This window comes from Gadus macrocephalus, chromosome 23 (genome assembly GCF_031168955.1).
Source record: "Gadus macrocephalus chromosome 23, ASM3116895v1".
In the NCBI taxonomy this organism is placed as follows: Eukaryota; Metazoa; Chordata; class Actinopteri; order Gadiformes; family Gadidae; genus Gadus; species Gadus macrocephalus.
This window is the reverse complement of record NC_082404.1, coordinates 11,016,516-11,037,992: the sequence shown is the minus strand read 5'-3', so window position 1 is coordinate 11,037,992 and position 21,477 is coordinate 11,016,516. Positions and strand designations below refer to the sequence as shown.

The window sequence follows — 21,477 nt, the reverse complement described above, 5'->3', positions numbered from 1 at the left end:
TCTCTCTCCTTCCCCCCATCTCTCTCTCCTTCCCCATCTCTCTCTCCTTCCCCCATCTCTCTCTCTCTCTCTCTCTCTCTCTCTCTCTCTCTCTCTCTCCTCTCTCTCTCTCCTCTCTCTCCTCCTCTCTCTTCTCTCTCATCTCTCTCTTCTTCTCTCTCCTCTCTCTCTCTCTCTCTCTCTCTCTTCTCTCTCTCTCTCTCCTCGGCTCTCTCCGTCTTTCTCTCTCTTCGGGTCGTCCTCCTCTCTCTCTCTCTCTCTCTCTCTCTCTCTCTCTCTCTCTCTCAACAGGATAGGACCGCACCATAGACTGTAAAATATAGGACAGGACCATGTGGGTTTTGGGGGAGTCTGCTACCGGAACAAATAATGGCCTGCAATACGAGCCGGATCTGCTGTTCAGCATTGAGGTTATGCTGCAGATAATTCAATCTACCCGACGATTAAAATGGATGTTACAAATGTGACGAAAAATATGAATAGATCACATGCAACGGAGACCAGTCTAACGTCATGGCATGAACATACGAGGAGATTTGAAAGGACAGAGTGAGAGCAATGTGTCTAGACACATGCGCACACGAGCGCACACGCACATACACACACACATGAAGAAACACAATGAACTTACGTGGCACGGTCACACTGAAGTGCTGCGGGTCCGAGAATCAACAAACTTCCTCTTCAGCTCGTTCAGGCCGACCCCCGAAGGACCTACACACACACACACCACACACACACACACACACACACACACACACACACACACACACACACACACACACACACACACACACACACACACACACACACACACACACACAGGAGAAGCTGGTCATTAAAAGGGCATCAGTTTCATCCTCCATCACCGCCTCCCTCCAATCAGAGTTCAGAGGAAGCGGGGGAGGGGGGGAGGAATGGTTTCCCCCGATGTTCCTGACGCGCACGGACCCCCAGATAAATGGGAACCGAGGTTGCATTTCAACGTGTGCGTGACAGTGAAAGGCAGACCGGGGGCACACACACACACACACACACACACACACACACACACACACACACACACACACACACACACACACACACACACACACACACACACACACACACACACACACACACACACACACACACACACACACACACACACAGACATACACTTGTATTAGTACACTCTCCATTTCCTGTCTAAAAAATGGATAATTACAATAACTCACTGTCTTGGATATCTTTGGCGTGTGTGTGTGTGTGTGTGTGTGTGTGTGTGTGTGTGTGTGAGATAGAGTGTGTGTGTGTGCGTTCTGGGGGTGTGCATTATTGTGCAATCCTTGGCAAACAGAAAATCAACAAGGCTCTGATGTCATGTCCCAACTGGAGGAAGCTGGAGGCCGTATTGGAACCAAGCATAGGGGGGGGGGGGGGGAAAGAACCAAGGAAAGGAGAAACAAAAGACAAAGAAAGAAAAGGCAGAAGGAAGGAAGGAAGGCAGGCTGTGAAGTCCTTCTCCAGTCCCTGAACTTTGTTCCTCGTCTGAAACACAACCTCCGCGGCCCAGCGACCAGGCCCTTTCTCTCTCTTCAGCACCAATTGTCCTTGACCACCCCTACCCTCCCCTAGCCTTTGCTTTGGTGCACTCTCTCCACGTCCCAAAACGCCTCAAAACTCCCCCGTCATACGTGTTTCCATGCCACTAATCCACCAGATCCACGATCTGGATTCAAACAGACTTGCATCCTTGTCTCCAGGATGGCCCCGACCAGAAAATCAATTACCAAGGACGGAGCAAGCACCTCCTGTGGTTTTTTCCCTTCCCCGCCCTTCCCTTTCAAGCCATGTTTCATCACACCGGGCTCACCGTGTGCAGGGACAGAGCTCTGGAATGCGAGGCATGCCTTGCGTTCTGGGCAGCAGCAGAAGCAGCAGCAGCAGCAGCAGCAGCAGCACTAGAATCAAACCCCTGCTGGATAATTAACTTCAGCAGACCCTGAATGTGTTTAGCAGGCCTCTCTCCTCCGACTCCCCCGCCTATCTGCCTCCGCTTTGAGAACAACACAGACAACGCATCCATGGGTGAAGAGAGACAGCGAGAGAGAGAAGGATGGGGAGGAAGAGAGAGGGAGAGGGCGAGATGGGAAGGGAGGAGGAGAAGACAGACAGAGGGATGGAGGTTTGAGTAAAGATAGAGACAGACAGTGAAAGGAGAAAGACAGAAGGTGAGAGGGGTCACCGGTGTACAATCGAAGACACAAGCTGTGCACAGCGAGAGCGGAAAGTTAGAGCCGTGAGTGGCGTTTTTCCCCTCGCTCCTGTCAGTTCTGCTCATCCAACATTTCATCAGTACCCCGAAACTGGAGCGATGCACGATTTGACTAATAAGCTTCGACAGCAGCCGCCCCCCTTCCCACCCACACGCCAAACTCACTTCATCCGCCCTGGACAAAAGTACCAGCAGACAATCACACAACAGTAGGTTATTTTTTCTTTATCTGACACAGGTGATGTCAGATAATGCAAAGAATATATATATATTTGAGAAGAATACATCAGCTTCCTCTGCAGGAACCTGCCCACATGAACACAAGCACACCACCAGCCACTGCATATTAGTCTGAGCCGGAGCAGAGGGGAGAGGGAGGGGGACGTTTGCTGGTGGCTGAGGGTGGTGAGAGGGGCAGAGCCAGCAAAGTCCTCCCGTTATCTGTCCTCCGTGGTTTGGACGGTAAGAAAGTAGAGGTGAGGCAGGTTCAGGTTCGAAAACGGAAAGGGGCGCGGTTACACTCAGATTCCTGTTACGTTACAGAGATATTCGGTCCAGATAAAGTCACTCTTGCGAGGGGAGGACGTTTTCAGAAGAGGATTTATATTTCTTCAAATTGCCAGTTTAAACAGTGCCTTTTTCTTAGAACGTCAATTTTCGGAAAGGCTGTTTGAGCAAGTCTTTACTAGTTTGTGTTCGCTGTTGGCCAATGATGTGCTTACAGTTCCCCGCTTCCAGCGACATGATTGGTCGGCACAAACGAAAGAAACACGTCTGCTCTTCGACTTAGATTATAAATCTGAAGTGTAATTTGTGAGGCTAGAGGCTGGCGGACCCGATTGGGGCGTAACGGGCTATTTGTGAGACCACAGTGAGACAGTATGTGGTGTCCTTGTGTTGACAGGGTCCACAGCTCAGTCCAGCTCCCCTGCTGCCTTCCACGGGCCAAACTGTCCTTATAAGAATGGTGCATACTCATTAGCGCTCGCACACTACAAACACCTCTTTGTGCATTGTTTTTCGTAGTTTATTTTATGACCAAACCCCAATACGAGGGGATATTTAAAGACTCAAACCGTAACGAAAGAAAGAGAAAAAGGAGGAGAAGCATATTTTCGGGGTTAGTGTTTTTGGATTGGTTTCTCCATTAACTTTCAACCTCATTCCTCGCACTTTTCGAATTTCACCCTGGGGTGACCAGCGGCGCAACTAAAGAGACGCTAACCTGTGCTAGCCGCCTGCCCCTCGCCAGTAAAAGTGTCGGACTCCGTTAGCGCGCTCATTAGAGAATTTAGGGGGCGCTGAACGCCACCCACTTTAGAACTTCCAGGCCCATCACGCGTGGTCTGGGCGGAGGTGACCAGCACCCGGGTGTACGCCGAAGTTCAGCCCGGTCAAAGTGACCTCTGCCTCAACCCTGCCCACCTCCTCCCCCCTCCTCCCCACTCCTCCCCCGTCTGTCTCCCTCACAGCATCGTGGAGAATATCACGGGCCCTTACTGGAAGAGCTGGTGATGGAAAACAATGGTGAAATGTGGCAAACCGTAGGCCCTACATATTTTTGAATACATAAATACAAATATGGCCCAGTGTGGTTGTGATGGGGGGAACGGGAGAGATTGGACGGCTTTTAAGCCTTCACCAGACCACATTGAGACATTCTGTTCCACCGTAGCATCCTTTGCCGTTGAGTGATTAACACCAAAGTCCGCACCTTACCGTAAATTCTGTGTGTCGGATTACCTTGCAACAGACATGGACCCCAGACTACAGACAGAAAAAAACACATACTTCGACGAGGATATCGACGGATCACTTTGTCAGTGCAAATAAACATATCCACTTCAAAAGAACATTAGGGGCCTCGCGTCAAAATGTGCCTAGGTAAAATATATTTTGGTTGGCTCCGAGGACTCGCACTCAAGTAGCAGAGTACCTTAAAACAGATAAGCATCTCAATTTGGTCTTGACACCGATCTTCCTCCCCCCGTCTGTTGCTCGGCGTGTTTGAAAGTACGGCGGGGCTGGCTAGACGTTCGTTAGCGATCTCGTTATCGACCCCTGCTTTTAAAACAAACGAGCTGCAGCCCTTAAAAAGAAAAAAAGCCCTCCATGGCGTCGCAAACGAGACGCGCTCTCTCCCCGTTGTTCCTCCGTCAGATGTGTGTGTGGAAAGAACGCAAGGGGCCGGAGCCAAGACCCAGGCCAAGCTGAGCACAGGCCAAGCTGAGCCCAGGCCAAGGTGGCTCTTGTATGGAAAACCCTGCATGGCTCCTTCGTTGCTCAAATGGACCACTAGGAAATAAAAAGCTCTGCGTCCCTCTCCAGGTCATAACGTTTCCAACGGACAGCCCAAGAGGTGGACGGAAACAGACGAGCGAGGGAGAGAGAGAAGGAGAGAGACAACAGAAGGAGAAAATGAAAAGGGGAGAATTAAGAGTTTCTCCACAGGAATCCGCGAGAGACCGTGTGCGCTTTGGAGAAGACGAAGGGAGCAGGAGTGCAGGGGAACGGGGAAGGTGAGGTGACATAAAGCAGACCCATCCTCCGCTTCCCTCTGCTTAGGTAGGTGTGAAATTGTCCACAGGCCGTCGAGGATATCGTAGCGGTCAATTGAAAGTATTTACATTAGCGTGAAAGGGTTGGAGGGGCTCAGAATCCCTGGCCTGAACAAGGTTGTGAAAGCTGGCCGGCTAATGGGATGACTAATTAGCAACACGGCTGACGAAGTCCATACACCGCGTGACACATTCCATCCACCAAGGCCCTGGTCAATCACGCTAGAAAATAGTGGGGAAAGAGAGAGTGAGTTAGGGATAGAGGGAGATAAGGATAAAGAGAGAGCGAGAGAAAGAGAGAGAGAGAGAGAGAGAGAGAGAGAGAGAGAGAGTCAGAGAGAGAGAGAGAGAATATGGCCAGACACTCGCAGCGTACGTGTGACTACAACGTGCAGGACAGAGCTCAGCTCATTCCATGAATGCGTCCCATTCCTTGACAAATGGAAATACATTTGGAGTGCACTGAGGAATGTGTTTCGCTCAATTTGTTCTGGTGACACTCTTGACATTTTTTGACACAAACAACTAAAAATCGTTTTGTAAAGTAGTGGAACTTATGAAATTCGGTCGAAAGTATGAAGAAAAAAAAAAGGTTGGCACGGTGAATGAGTTCGCTCTCTGTCTCTGTTGCACCTGGCGAAGTGAGTATTGTTCCACCGTTCACAGGCGACGCTCTTCACTCTTGCCACAAACTCTGGAAGAGGAAGCTCCCGATTCATTCTCAAGAGCTTGGTGTGTGTCAGGCAGCTCTTTGGGACGGCCTGCGTACCGTTGCCCTAACAAGCCATGTGGCGTGTTAAATGAGATGAGGAGAGAGCAGCTAGCGAGGTGCCACAGAGGAGGGGGAGCGGGACGTGTGCACGGTTCACATGCGGCCCCCATGCACCAGCAGAGTGTGTGTGTGTGTGTGTGTGTGTGTGTGTGTGTGTGTGTGTGTGTGTGTGTGTGTGTGTGTGTGTGTGTGTGTGGGGGGTCACTCCTAGAGGGTACTGGGTTCATGGGATGGGATGGCAAGGCTCACGACACCTGGGAGTTCTAAGGTTCAGGTCCTTTGTGGTGAAGTGTGGCCATGATGGACCGCCATCAGTGGGGGTGGTGGGGGGGGGGGGGGGGAGATTAATGTATAGCCTTCCCCCTCCACACACACACACACACACACACACACACACACACACACACACACACACACACACACACACACACACACACACACACACACACACACACAGTAAGTCGGGGAACTCTTGGCCTCTTGGACCACCACCGCCATGGTAGTGTGAGGTGAATGCCAACATTGGAAATTTAAAACGGAGGCTTTATAAAAAATACAGTGGCAGGGTTTTGGAAATGTCCCGGACCCCCGTCCCCCGTCCCCCACCCCCTCCCACTGACTTTTTTATTGCTCACTTGTGGGAACACACGTGTACACACTGATTTACACATGTGAACATGCTGCACACACACACCGACACACACACACACACACACACACACACACACCGACACACACACACACCGACACACACACACACTAACACACACAACTAACCGACGAAGACCACCAGCCTGTGTCTAGCTCCGCTGGGCCGACAGTAGGGGGCGACCTCCTCGTAGGTGGGCACGTCGGCCATGTCGTACAGCTCGCTCTTCTGGCACACGTACATAGACTTGTTGGTCTTCTTGTTCCTGCGGCTGAGGCGGAAGCTTCTCCTGAATCCGGCTGAAGTGGAGGATTGGAGAGAGACGGAGACAGACAGAGACAAGAGACAATGGGAAAGAAGGGGGGAAAGAGAGACATAGCGACAGCGAGAGAGAGAAAGAGAGGGGGAGAGAAATAATTAAATTCACAACTGCAACTGAAAAAATGTGAGCCATCGACAATATTAACAGTGTGTTTTTGTGCACGACTTCAGTGTTTTGGCTGATTACATATACGGGGGATGTATACATCTGTCTGCCTTCTCACTTCCAACTGTGATCCAGAGTGTGCACACATAGGCCCAACAACTGTGCAACAATTTATGGCCGTCTCAGCGTTTTTTTGGCCAGCCAGTGAATGGCTTCATTTCTGATACATTATACTCTTTTGGAGAGCTTCATCTCTTTTTTTTTTTTTACTGCAAAATCTCCCCAGAATGCAAACTGATGCATAATCCCTAAAATAAGAAGAAATGCCTTCTCTCTCGCATACACATCGAAGCGTCTTGAAGACTGAAGGGTAAAGGCATGAAGTCATTGCGGTGGATCTTCCTAATGCTGTGGTCGTGTTTTATAGATGGCGGGTTGGTTTTCCCATATTGTTTGGTTTCGATGAAAACATGGCTTCAGCGTGTCTTGTTCTGGAAGGTTGATACAGTGGTCGCTGTCAGAGGTTAAATAGAGACCCGAATCACGTCAGCACTCGGGTTGCACTGGGACTCGCTCCCTAGCAGATGGCCGGAATCAGCTGTTAGCCGACCATCTCGGCATGTTCACGGTTCTCTCCTTTGACGAGGGCAAGGTTAGTGTGCATGGTTCAAGTATGTTTCACAGGGAATTTCGTTCAGGATGAATTGACAGTTTTTAAAGGCCACCTGCACAGTATGGCTGCACGTCCAATCAGGGAGATTTGCACGGGGTCAGCCTCTGACGCTTGACGACAGTATCAAACCGAAAGCCTCCATTGAAGAGCCTTACTCTATATTAAAGACAGCTGCGGTTGTGTTCCCCGACCTTAAGAAAATAAAATTAAAATCCAATATATCCCTGAAAACCATATCATCAACCATATCTTATCGAATACTATTTTCTCTTCCCTTTCCTTTTTCGGTCATATTCGTGCTATCCCTAATGGATTTCAAGGGAGTGAGAATAGCCGGGAGAAGGGAGAAGGGAGGTGGAAAGGGTAAGGAGAGTATTAAAGCTTATGAGCCCTGTTCTTAATACTTTCCACAACACAGTCAAAACCACTGGAGAGCCGTGCAGATGTGCAGAGCGAGGACGACCACATTCCTCCCCGGCTCCCTCTCGTTCTGACGGTCACATGATGAGAGGGGCCGGTCCACGGCGAGATGCGTATGAAACAGGCCGTAAGTCATCGTCCCTGCCGCGGGTGAACGCCGACGCGCGGTTATCTGCATACGAGCGGCGGCCCGTGTGTGCGCGCGCGGGTGTCCGACGGCGGAGTGTGTACGTCTCTCACCGTGCGTTTCACCGTATCATACACAAACGGCCGCGCACGTGCCTTCAAGTACTAGATATTGTGTTACATTGAACGTTTAGAGCAGACTTTGTTCCATTGTGGGCACGTTGTGGCTTGTGTTGACTGTGCCATTTCTCCTGCGGTGAGTCCACTCGCTTAGCACTGCTCTGAACTCCCCCCCCCCCCCACACCCACCCAAGGAGCATTACCCTCTACCACACTGTGGAAAACATACAGCACTCTGCCTTCCTCTGGGGCACCGAAATGTACCATAGACCGTGACCGATATCCTGAATCGCTGACATCACCACCAGTGAACAAATAGAGATGGTATTCCTGTGATGCCGCACCATGTGGAATACGACTTTCAAGCCACAAACATTACATGGTTTAATGGTGGTTTGTGATAACGGAAAGAAAAAAACTTGATCAACAATTAGCGAATGCTTGCTTGAATAAATACAATTTCACCTGGAGCGCAAGGTTTTGGTGTTTTATTGGCTCTGGCCTGGCTTAGATGGGGGTAATGGGGGTCATAACTGGGAGAAAGGTTTTCTTGACGCAGATCGTCAGCCCCCGTCCCGGCTCCTGGCTTGACTGGGCCTGGCACTGCAGGGAGCCCTTTGCCATGACTTAAGCCTCCTTGGACAGCTCCATCAGAATAAGGGGCTGCACCGTGCATTCATCCATTTCTTGCGGCAAGGGGCTAAATCATTGTACCAACCAGCTCTCCCATCCCCCCCCCCCCCCCCCCCCCCCAACTCCCCACATACAATTCCACGATGCCTCATAAAGCAGCACAATCTCATATCCCCCTAACCCACTGAGACAGAATTAGTCCAGAGGGATGGAAATTATTTCAAACCAGAATTAAGGACCCCGACTCGGCTAGGCCCAAGTTCTACAAAGGCTCAGAGACCTGAAGAACCTCAGCCCTGCTGGAACGGCAGCATGTTTGCATAGCCTGTCGGACATTAGGTTTCTTTTCCAAGCGCAGGGATGACTGCAGTAAAAAGGAACGCTGGATATGTGTGGCACCGAGACCCCGAGTGACAAGGAACTATTTTAGGAGCTCAGTGGCTATTGACCGTGGAGCTTCGGAGGGTTCTGCTGTACCGTGTGGTGTCTTGGTCGAGTGTAGAGATTGGCATGGAACATTGGACGTCAGGAGAAAGATTTCCTCTCTGGAGTCCCGCACATACAAACACACTTACCCGCACACACACACACACGCCACACCTAATAGGCTGCACCAAGCCATGGAGGGCTGATAGCCAGTATTGCAACTGAATCCTCTTCTATATACACAGATGCGCGCGTGCGCACGCACACGCACACACACACACACACACACACACACACACGTCTGGACATTGCCAGTGCATGTGAAAACACACTTTAATTTTCCAGTGAAATGATTTCTTAGAGCCACGTAGGATATTCAGCATGTGTTCAAAGAAATCTCCCTAAGGGCAGCATCCTCTCTGAGAGGGACTACTGCATCTACAACACGATTACAGGCTAATGCCTTGACACCCTCAGCCCACACACAGACGCACGCACGCCCACACACATGGAACAGTAGGAGCCGAATAGGATTCGGGAGAAACAAAACTGATGCCTCCAACAGGACAAAATAAATGACCAGAAATAAATGACCAAAACAATGTAGTAACTATTACAGGCATGAAATCGCCTAAAGGCGTCCGAAAGGGGAGAAACCTGAGAACAAGGAAGAGGCCACGCGTGGGCGATCAGCGAGATGACCAGGGACCGAGGGATAAAGGATGACGGCCATTTTCCCCTACAATTAAACCTCATTATATGCAGCGAACGAGTCCAAGAGCGGGGTGGTTGGTGAAAAGAAAGAAAAGGAAAGAAAAGAAGATATGAAAAATAACCCCACCTGGGCGGGGGCCCCTAGTACACCACGGGGCCCGGGGGGCCTGAGTGCTGAGGGTCCGTGATGACAGCTCCAGTGCCATCCAGGTTTTGCTGATGGGGGTGCCCCCCTGTTCTCCTCACGACTAATGGAGGCGACGTCTTGGGTATTAAGTGGGCATGGCAGCCCTGGATTAAGGGAGCGTTACGCCCTCGGCTCCGTGCCGCACGCTGTGGTTCAGAGCAGTGCCGCTTAGCCCCGCTGCGGGCACTGAATGTGGGAAGCATTACCCAGCATCTCCCAGGCCTGCGTACCCCCGGCCTGCTACCGCCGCGTGTCTGGCTGGCGTCTCGAGGAGGGCACGTGGAGGGAGGCTGCGGACGAGGAGGAGGAGGAGGCGGAGGTTTTCCACACTGTCGGCCATCAATACCACAACAGGGAGGAAGGACGTGTTTCTGCTCACACCAACGAAATATATCAACGAAAGCCTTAGGCCGGAGACGGGATTTCACTCCAACTGAAGTGTTCTACGCATTCCTTATGACCGGTTGAAATTCAATGGTGCGAGTCTTGACCAATCAATCAAATAAGTACCTAAAAAAGAAAGCTAAAAGCACAAGTTCAAAGTGCCCTGGGGTATTCGGCTTTTGAAAATTTAGAGAGAAGAGGGAAGGGGAGTGGGCGTATCAAGACAGGTGTGTCCTTCAAGTGCACCTATTGGCCGGGTCCACGCGGATATTGCAGCTCAGAGGATTCTGTGAAAAGCATTATGGGTAGTAAAGTGGCCATCTGAGGCTGTTCCATTGAACCCCGCAGTAAAAGGCATCCAACTTCTACAACGAAAAACGCTTCCGGAGAACTAGAGTCTAACACAACCGCCTACAACCTACACATTTCTCAGAGGCCAAGAATTCTGGGCTGATTTTTTATGCGTCACGCCATGAACACATTTCCTTCAAATCTCTTTTCAAGGACTTGTACACATGCATGTTTTCAAGAATTGGAAATAATTCGATAAGCTGTGCGTAAGGAAAGAGTACTTAAACGATGGTATGCGTTACTTTCGTGTCTATCCACGGCCTGTCCATGTTGACAGAAGTTAACAGTGTTTTCGTCAAGAGAACCGACGATGACGGTAGTTTCCGTCGACAAGCTCTATTCCTTTGGAACGCATACCCGACCCAAGTGTCAAAGTCTTAAACCATTGAGCTATGCTCAAAACCAGCCGGCCGCAAGAGATTTGTTTGCGACTGAGACCTATTTGTTTTTCCCACTCCATGTTATTCCAGGGTTCTCTAAAGACGAGACATTCCCTGGAATGAAACGGTGCCGGATGCCCCAAACCCTTGGTGAAAAAACAAATGGCAAAGTAGAAAAACAAATAGGATAATAGATGACCACTTCTCTCGTCTGCTGCAGTCCCTTGGTGCCTTATGCCTAGAAGATGATTGCTCTTCTGTTTGTCTCATCAAACTGATGTTCACAAAAAAGAGAGAGAGAGAGAGAGAGAGAGAGAGAGAGAGAGAGAGAGAGAGAGAGAGAGAGAGAGAGAGAGAGAGAGAGAGAGCGAGAGCGAGAGAGAGAAATGCTGTAGACCAGAAGTACAGCCTGTTTAGTTCCAGCACTCTTTTCTCTTTTATTGTTTTCCTCCGAGGCAAAAAATGGTGCACACATACAGAGGCATCAGGAACGGGTCAGGGGTGGGGCTCCTGCCCGGGCATGAAGTCACATGGGGACAGAACCCGGAACCTTTTTGCAGGAAACACAGCCTCGCTACTGCACTTTACTGCTGCATGCAGCACTTTATTGGTACACCAGAACTGGTTTGTTTGGTTTGGTAAACCTCAGACAGAACACCTGCAAAACTATTGCAAATGTAGACGGCAGAAAACTATTTGCCATTTCAACATCCATCCGATCAATCTTTAACAAAAAAGTTAATCTGTTTGGAGACTGGTGGGGGGAAAATATCAGAATTTATTTTTTTATGCTCCTATTATTGGATTTCGTAAATTGACGACCGATGATCCTGACGACAGATAAAATAAACTAGTTTTGGAAATGGAGCATATTTTTTTAATTTTTTTAGTTTAGAACACGTCTTCATCCATTTTTCAACAACTCTGCGGTAATTGGATTGCACTGATTTCTTTCCCAGACCCCTTTTTTCATCTTTTTTTTTCTATTTCTTGCTTGAGCGCCATCTGTCCATCTATCTCACTATGTGTGCATCTTCCCCTGTGGCTGTTTTTTTTTTTTTTTTTTTTTTTAAGCGTCCAGTGTCTTTGACAATTAAGATAGCAGCATGAGATGCCAGCGTGCCTACGCACTCAGTCACACAGTATCGAGTTTCTCTTGTCGGGACTCGAGCTACAGCACATTGACGGGTCCCAGGGAAAACTTGTCTTTTTGTATTTCTACAAGAAGAAGGAACGGACCCCGGAGTGTCAGCATCACTCGGAAATCTCTTTAATTCTCTGGCCCAAGATGCTTCTGTCTGCTGGGGCCGGCTGCAAAGGCATTTCGGGACATCGCATTCGGCCTGAGCTTGGCTCTACTTCCTGAGCGTGGATCTCAAATCAAGCTGCATCTCTATGCTTAAGATTCCCCGTCACAAGCCAAATACCGCTGGAGCACTGTCTTGGCAGTGCAAGTCCTCAGAGTTGCATCACAGACAGAGGTATGAAGGGAAAACAATCCAGAGACTGAAGACGACAACTGCCTCCTCCATCACAACGCCTCCTCCATCTCCCTGTGCAACCTCAGTAGCATTGAAAAGGCATCTGTCGCGTCTCCGGGATCCAACTGCACGGGTCGGCCCAGCTCTAAATCATACCACCACATCCAACAGCATGAAAAGCTATTAAATGAGTACACTTGTAGAGAAGTTTTTATAACTGCAGTGTTTGTTCCCCGCCTTCTTCCCCATGCCGATGTTCTGCCTGTCCTTGTCGGCTCAGCATACTGCTGGGCAGTGGGACGGGTCCGGAGGGGAAAAGGAATTGGTTTAGGTCAATGACCTCTCCCAATTGATCTGTCCTCAAGCACAGGAAAGCGATGAAAAGATTTGGTTGAGGAAAACCTGGCTTGTTTTCTGTTCTTGTATGTATGTGAACCAGATTTTAAATGTACTGTGACATTTGAGTTGCAAAAGTTTGCAGTGCACTTGGAGGGAGCCAGAGGCCTGCTCCCTTTGTGACCTTCTTACCAGGGCACACAAGGTGAAAGCGAAAACACAGAAAGAAGGTCAGAGCAGGGTAGAGCGAGAGCAAGTAACAAGGACCGTAATCCGTTAAATGAGATAGAGGAGGAAGGGAGGAAAGAGAAACCAGAGATTTTGTGGAAGCCAGTCATGATGGCCTGCGGTCCTCCGAAGGATACTGTGCCTTATGATTACTCTGTGAAATGACAGTGGTAATAAAAACAAGACAGGGGACATTCTCTGTAGAAAACAGGGATTTTGAACTGCTAGCATTAAGAAGATCTGTGAGAAGCTGAGCGAGCTCTGGCAATTGCTATTAGGGTACAACCAGGACCACATCAACATGGTGAGCTTTGGCCGGACATTGAGAACAAAGCGTGGAAAATCAGTGGCCGCACCGACCCAGCATCATTCTCAAAAAGGCCTTCAGCAGAGGCAGAACAGGATAAATACTATATTCCCTAAATCCTAGATGCGGCCTGTCCAACCAGTGAACTCAGACAAGGATGGGAATAGAAATAATGTACTGTAGTTTAGTGTCGCGGTTCGTTACAGAACTGCTTTTGGAATTTTACTAGAGTTGCCGAGGTGCATATCTACTGTACTGTAACAGTTAATAAAACAGACATTACCTATGTCATAGAAATCCATTCTCTATGATAGATGCTTATAAATGCCAACCCTAATGTTGCCAAAACTAACCTGTTGGAGTTGAAGATTAAGGTGGAAGAAAGACAGAAAGAGAAAACGTATTTATTCAAATGAGTATCTCGACAACATGTGTCTTCGCAGTCAGTCGATGGCTCATCTACGGCAGGAGACAGAGGACAAAGGGAATATAAGACAAGATCTCTCACCTAAGTGGAGTCCACTATAGTCAGCTTCCTCTGGTGATGAGAAGTGAGAGAAAGAGAAAGAAAAAAAGAGAGAGAGAGGGAGATCGGAAAACACCAAGAGAGTTGCAAATGGTCATGTCAAAAAGTGTGCAGTCAGAAATGACGAGCCATCTCAGGTTAACTAAAGATAGGGTGGTTAATAGTAAATAAATAACACAATTTAGGATATTACTGCATCAAAATAAGTATAATTGATTTTAATTAGTTAATTTTAATAGAAATTGTGGCAATGGAATTTAAAAGGTTGCACTTTGGGGGCGCTGTTTGCAGTTGCATGGTTATTTCAAGCATTCATTTTCATTAACACTGCCACCATATTGGGTACCTGAACTCAGACTATAGAAGTTTAAAGGCTTGCAAAAAGCACTATTTTGTAGATTGATATTTTTAGATATCTAGGAGTTGGCAGGGACGTTAAACTGAAACTGTGACATCTTGAGGAGAAAGAGTCAGCTGGGTATATAATCTAACAGATGTCCATAAAACTATAATAAATCTGCTTTAACATGTTAAACATGCCACTGCATACTTTGTAGAAATAGAATGGCTGGGTTGCTCAAGCATCATTGGGTGTAAATCCTTTCTTGCTACCACAGCTTTTTTAAAAGGTGTATGTTTGGTACCCAAGATGGCGCCCTCCCTGCATGTGTTTACACTTTGAGGTGTGCGTTAGTAACGGTTGAATCGAGGTTAGGCAAACTAGAGGAGCCAGATCGATCTCTATCGCATGCTGGATGAATAGAAGACCGTATGAAGATAATAAGGGAGCCGGTGAAATGCTATGGCAATAGGAACCACAGCAAGCTAACATTTGATGGTTCTCAAGTTTTAGTGTGGGAGTGACCAACTCTAATTCCTATTGACTATGTTGTGGAAAGTCAGACCAGACTTATGCTTGTGGTAAAAGTAACAGAGGATAGAGAGAGGGAATAGGGAAGTGTACACCGATACCAGTTGTAAAACTAAACTAAACTAAAACTAAAGAAAACTAAGTTTGAAGTTGTTAGCCAGTGATCTATCAGCAACACTGCGAGCAAATACGAATGCAAAGACAGACATATAATACCTTCAGCGTCCTCAGCTGTGAATGCAGTCGCAGCAAAAATATGAACATTAATCCAAGTTAGAAACGAAATGATGGGTTTAAAGAGGGTACATTGGAAGATGATGGAATAAGAGAAAAAAACCTACCAAACTCAACTGCCACATCAGCTTTGAAAGGCAAAGGAACAAAGAAAAACACAAAAAAGTTAATACCTTGACAATATCACAGATCATACTTGGCTATCTCGAACCACGCAGTTGACAATATTGGACGACAGAGGTAAGGGCCTGCGTATTAAATCAAAACAGATGATGACCATACTGTTTCCATTTTACACACTACACTACTAGCCTTCTACTGGTGCTCGTTGCGGTCTGATTGTTAATGTCACTACTTTGTCACTCACTACAAGGAAATCAATGTCCATTTGGCAAGGGATGAGCAAGTACGCATTGTTACCCAGTGACACACAGTCTGTGTTGCATGCTTTAGGTACATCTGCAGCCACTTTAACAGAGAGAGGAGAGAAGTTGAGATCCAGCTCCATCGAACCATCCACATATTAGCACAGGGCTCTGGGACTATTATGAAGATTAATAAACATACTGACATAACCGTTATGTATAATATGGACACTCAAACAAAAAACAAATCAGTAAAACAAACAAAAACAGCCCACAATAAATACATGATTTAATACACATTTGAACTGTGTGTGTAATTATTATACTGCGTAATGTAAACACACAACCTGAATACATTCAGCTCTAAGTGATTCCAGTGGGGTGGCAGCTGAAAGCGTATGTATTTGTGTGTGTGTGTGTGTGTGTGTGTGTGTGTGTGTGTGTGTGTGTGTGTGTGTGTGTGTGTGTGTGTGTGTGTGTGTGTGTGTGTATAAACACACTTGACGTGAGGCACAGTGAACAGTTGGAGACACTTAAAGGTGCTTCCTTTGCTTCATGTCTTCCAAGTCTGCCAAAAATAATTGAATCAAAACACAACAAAACGCAACCATCTTATCCTCTCCGGCAGGGCCACAGGGTTTGGCTCGCCAGCCTTTACGCTCTTTTTTCCCCAAGACGAATCCCAGCCCGCTGACATGTCGCATGGCAGCTCCAGATAATGGCCAGTCATAACAGCAGTTGTGAAATATCACAGCAAAAAAAAAAAAAAATTTTCTTTTGCATTTAATTCATTTTCGCTTAAGAGGGCAGTTTAAAAGGCGAGAAGTGAAAGGGTCTGCTTCTGAAGCCTCTACTCTTTTCCCCTTAAGTGGGGTGAAAAATGTGTATCTGGTGCGTTTATCATGTCATTTTGTCTCTGGTCTGGAGCTTGTTTTCACAGTGTTATTCCTTCTGCCGCTGCCCCTCTCCCCATTGTAATGTGACGGTTTAAGTAATGCCAGATCCCCGAGCTCACGACTGGAAGTACAATGGCGGGAGGCGGGTGAACCAGCGCTACCAAGAGAGAGAAGGGGGAATGCGGGGAGATAAAGACTCCAAAGTGGAAACATCGAGGGGAATGAGGGCCGGGGACAGTAGATGGGCATGGATATAGAGGTATCTGCGGCCGTTCTTAAATCGCTGCCCTTACACACTATGGGGAAGGCTTTCATCTGGCGTTTATCTGCATACACAAAAAGTAGCGTAATGGTCTTGTAACGTGGTTCGACAACATTCCCCGTCGAATGAAACATCATGTGATAACGCTCTTCAGAATGTAAAGGGGTAGTGTGTGCAGGAACATTGAAACTGTAGAAAAGGCTAGGGCCTCGTTTGCTTTTCCCTCATAGAAGGGGGGGGGGGGGGAAACACGTATATATAAAAACCTGCTGGTTAGTATCGGCATATTTGGATGACCAAGAGGTAATTTGTCAATGGAGCTTACAGTATTTGGTCTTAGCCAAAGTGTCGACCGAGAGCCCTGTGCTACATCACAGAGAGAGTGATCGTCTGTTAGGAGATGAGTGGGAAAGAGAGGCACGGGAGAGAGATTGAAGACATTCGGTCGAGGTGTGCTTGTGTGTAAAGCGTTGAGCATCGGCTGTAGTCGCCATGTTTCCACCCGGACCGGAGACACTGCGGGCCGCGGCGCCTGCAGTTCTCCAAGCCTTGGGGTGTGATGCGTACACCTCATCTGTTTTCCTTAATGGCAGGGGGAACGAACCCCCTCCACCTCCCAGTCAACACCCTGCGAACGAGTCGATGGATCACGGGGCTGACGTCAGACCCCCGCAGCGCGCCAGCACACAAACACTCTCCTTACGAGAAGCGCTTTGCACCCCATCTGTACTGCTTCATTTCAAAGGGGAATTAGATCCTTCTATATACATCCTGGGGACTTCAATGGGGACGCTCGTTAGGGCCCCCGTCTAGACAAAGGGATAATGGATGACCAGCAGTGCTCCCCATTAGAATCCCCGCCCCTGTTTAAAACAGGACTTCATATTGTAAAGTTTGTACACCGAAATGAAAACGCGGTGTATTAATATGTTTATCTGTCCCCGAGGTGCCATCTGGGGCCCTGCTTCCCCGAGACTCCAGTGTAATGTTTCCCTCCGAACACGGCTGCCCTCCTAAATCAGCTCATTCCGTGTCTGCGAGCGTTTAACTCGGAGAAATGAAATGGACAGAAGGATTGAGCACGGGGGCCCGAGTTCAGGGCCACTTAAGACCAATCAGAGGGTGCCGCCTGGAAGACGTTCAGCTCTGCGCCAGAGAAGGACAGCGGGACAGGGAGAAGGGAAAGAGAAGGGGAAAGAGAAAGAAACCTTGCGGAGGGAGAGAGAGAAGGTAGAGAGAAGGTAGGGAGAAGGTCACCCTATGGAGAGGGGAGAGAGACATCAGGAGATGTGTAGACAGACAGAGCTAAATGTGAGCTGGGGAAATGAGAGGGAATATTTTGAAGAAGAGTCCGTCAGTCTGTCACACCGAGACGCTGTGCTAGACGGCCCAGGGAGACGGGTGGGATGTTCATGTAAACAAGGCGTGGGGGAGCTGGAAGACCACACTTGATTGGAGGAGGTTGATTGGAGGAGGCCAGCAGGCAGAAAGGCTTGTTTCATAGGTTGATAAAAAAAGTCCAGCGTGAGACGATTGTCAAAATGATAGGATGTGTGACTGATGCTGCTCCTAGTGTTTTGTTAAGCGTGGATCCATCGAGGATTTAATCGAGGGAGTGAGAGAGAGAGGGGGAGAGGGAAGGAAACTGATTATTTATGTCTCGATAAAGGTTAGGAATAAGCAGACGCAGTGAGGCAGACCCTCTCCGGGGTCGACCTCGTTCCAGTGAACAGAGCTCCAAGCGGGGGAGACGGAGAGAGGGGACCCCACAACTCACAATTAGGTCATGCTTTATGACCTCTGGGCCCGGAGCACGACATGCTGAGTGTGGCTGATCCTGGTCTCCATCTCTCTCTCTTTGTCTCCCTCTCACTTTCGCTCACTCTGTCTCCCTCTCTCTGTCTCCCTGTCTCTCTCTCTGTCTTTCTATTATGCTCTGTCCATCTCTGTCTCTCTCTGTCCCCCTCTCACTATCGTTCTCTCTCCCTCTCTCTGTCTCCCTCTCTCTCCCTCTCTCTGTCTCCCCCCTTCCTGGCCCAGCCACCAGCGCGCAGCGGGGTTGCATTTGCTACTGAATGTGACCCTTCCAATGTTTCTACCTCCATCTCCACTTACCTCTCTCCCTCCTTTTTCCTCCCTCCCTCCCTCCCTGCCTCTCTCCCCTGGCTAGTCCTTCAAACAGGCCTGCTGCTCTCCACTATTCTCATTGTAAACCGCCTCTCCTCGCCATCACTTCTATTCCCCGCGCTCATCGCTTATAACCAACATCGGTCCAACTTTTCCTCCTTTTTTGCAAGTTGTTCTCCTCTACACTGGGAATATCAGGTAAATGTGTGTGTGTGTGTGTGTGTGTGTGTGTGTGTGTGTGTGTGTGTGTGTGTGTGTGTGTGTGTGTGTGTGTGTGTGTGTGTGTGTGTGTGTGTGTCTGTGTGTGCAGCTTGGCTTGAACCAAAAAAATGGACTGTTATCATTTGACCAGTAAGTCATTCATTCCCGCTCTCTGGGGATCGTTGTCAGGGGAGTTCCTGCATCCCAGCGCCGGTGCTCTCCACACACACACACACACACACACACACACACACACACACACACACACACACACACACACACACACACACACACACACACACACACACACACACACACACACACACACACAGGTGTGCACGCAGGCCCATATTTACGGCGGGCGGCGCGGCGTGACATCAGCGCGGTACCGGGCGGAGTGCCGGCCCCCGCTACATCTTACACCTGCCCTCGGTGCAGCGCCGGGGCCCCTGCAGGGCCCATAACTCACCAGAGGAACTGGGCCATTAGAGGAGAGGCAGGGAGGGAAACAGTGAGGCACTGTCTACCCCCACAACATTTGAGCTTTTTGGTGCCGCAGAGGGCTATTTCTGGCCCGTCCTTTCCCATGCATGCCACTATGCGGTCGAACACAACTAGGAAATGACAGTATCCATTATTTCCTCCAGGGCTGGAGGAGTCTGGGGCAGCAGCAGTAGTTTCATGGTGGGGTCAGTTGAGCCGAGTTGTGCGTGTGAGTGTGTGTGTATTTGTGAAAGAGGGAAAGAAAAAGAGAGAGGGAGAGAGAATTTAAATGAAGGCTCTGATGCCGTGCTGAAGGAGAATGAAAGCAAAACTTTTCTTTGCTCAAATTGTTTAAACTTGTTAAACTTAACTTAAAGTAGGCCGAACAGAGTCTTTTCGCTGAAAATGAATTCACCGGGGTAAAGAGATTCAATGGGCTGGACCAGAGCAGGTCTTCGCCAAACACACATTCACACGTGTTCAGGGTCCATCGTAGGAATCTAGAACAAAAGCTGTCACATCTGCTCCAGTCGGGCCTGAAAGAGATCTATAAAGTCTTTGAGGCCCACCGCTGTCTTTGAGGCGCAACAGTTCGTGTGCCAGCCGGTGTGATTGACAGGGAGAGTAAAGCGAGAGTGGGTTCACATAGCAGGGGGTAGCATGATATCTCGCAAAGAGTCAATGAAAGGGCAGAGGGGGAAACCTTCGCTGTTGGGAAGAGTGTAGAAGTGTGTGTGAAAGTGTGTGTAAAAGTGTGTGTGTGTGTTTGGGGCTGGGGTGTTGTGTTGACAGGGGCTGTAAAGGAGTACAGGATTAAGTATCACTCCCTGATACGTTCTTGACGTCTGAGATGTTCAATGTGTTTCTCTACTAAAAACTCAAGACGAGGATGTTACGATGATAGGACGATGATCCTTTGTCTGTGACACAGGAGAGGTTGTAAACGGATGTTACTAATCTACACCGGCTTGTGCGGACAAGCCTAACAAAGTGAATTAGAACAATTGACTTTGAACGACCTCGATTAAAAAAGTGAATGCAAGAAAACGAAATAAAAGTATTCCAAAAAGTGTATTCGGCGTCTCCGTCCTAACACTCCGTGAGGTCAGCTCGGGAACTGTGCTCCTGTGCTGAAACGCAACATTTGTGTTTTCCCAGCACAGCCCACGCCGGCCCCATGGGGGCTACGTGACCTCCTTGTGTTCACACACAATAAAACATATTAATGTAGCCCACAGGAGCGCGACGTGGCCAGAGTGTGTGTGTTTGTGAGAGTGTGTGTAGGCTAGGAGGAGAAAAGAGAGAGAGAGAGAGAGAGAGAGAGAGAGAGAGAGAGAGAGAGAGAGAGAGAGAGAGAGAGAGAGAGAGAGAGAGAGAGAGAGAGAGAGAGAGAGAGAGAGAGAGAGAGAGAGAGAGAGAGAGAGAGAGAGCGCAAGGTGTCAGATGGTCATTAATCCGTTGATAGCAGGACCACCTCATTGTGCTCCCTCTCTCTCCCTTTATCTCTCCATCACTCCCTCGCTCTCCCCCCCTCAAACACGTGACCTTAGGGGAGGATGGAAGGGTGACAAATACACAGACAGAAGAAAACTATTACAAACTGGTGAGAAAAGTTCTCCAAGTTGTAATGATAGTACCAGCCTACTGTAAAGGAAAACAAACATTGCTTTCCTTTACAGTAGGACCACCTCATTGTGCTCCCTCTCTCTCCCTTTATCTCTCCATCACTCCCTCGCTCTCCCCCCCTCAAACACGTGACCTTAGGGGAGGATGGAAGGGTGACAAATACACAGACAGAAGAAAACTATTACAAACTGGTGAGAAAAGTTCTCCAAGTTGTAATGATAGTACCAGCCTACTGTAAAGGAAAACAAACATTGCTTTCCTTTACAGTAGGACCACCTCATTGTGCTCCCTCTCTCTCCCTTTATCTCTCCATCACTCCCTCGCTCTCCCCCCCCTCAAACACGTGACCTTAGGGGAGGATGGAAGGGTGACAAATACACAGACAGAAGAAACTATTACAAACTGGTGAGAAAAGTTCTCCAAGTTGTAATGATAGTACCAGCCTACTGTAAAGGAA

At 48.6% G+C, this 21,477-nt stretch overlaps 1 protein-coding gene across 1 annotated transcript in view; it reads right to left on the bottom strand.

Moving 5' to 3' along the window:
- The window catches only part of mpp7a (MAGUK p55 scaffold protein 7a), a 112,585-nt gene that overhangs the window by 11,274 nt on the left and 79,834 nt on the right, over positions 1-21,477 (bottom strand). The window contains 6 exon segments of the mRNA XM_060045769.1: positions 460-668; positions 671-714; positions 6,365-6,535; positions 13,938-13,967; positions 15,043-15,163; positions 15,257-15,308. Of these exon segments, the coding sequence (XP_059901752.1) occupies positions 460-668; positions 671-714; positions 6,365-6,535; positions 13,938-13,967; positions 15,043-15,163; positions 15,257-15,308 (627 nt within the window).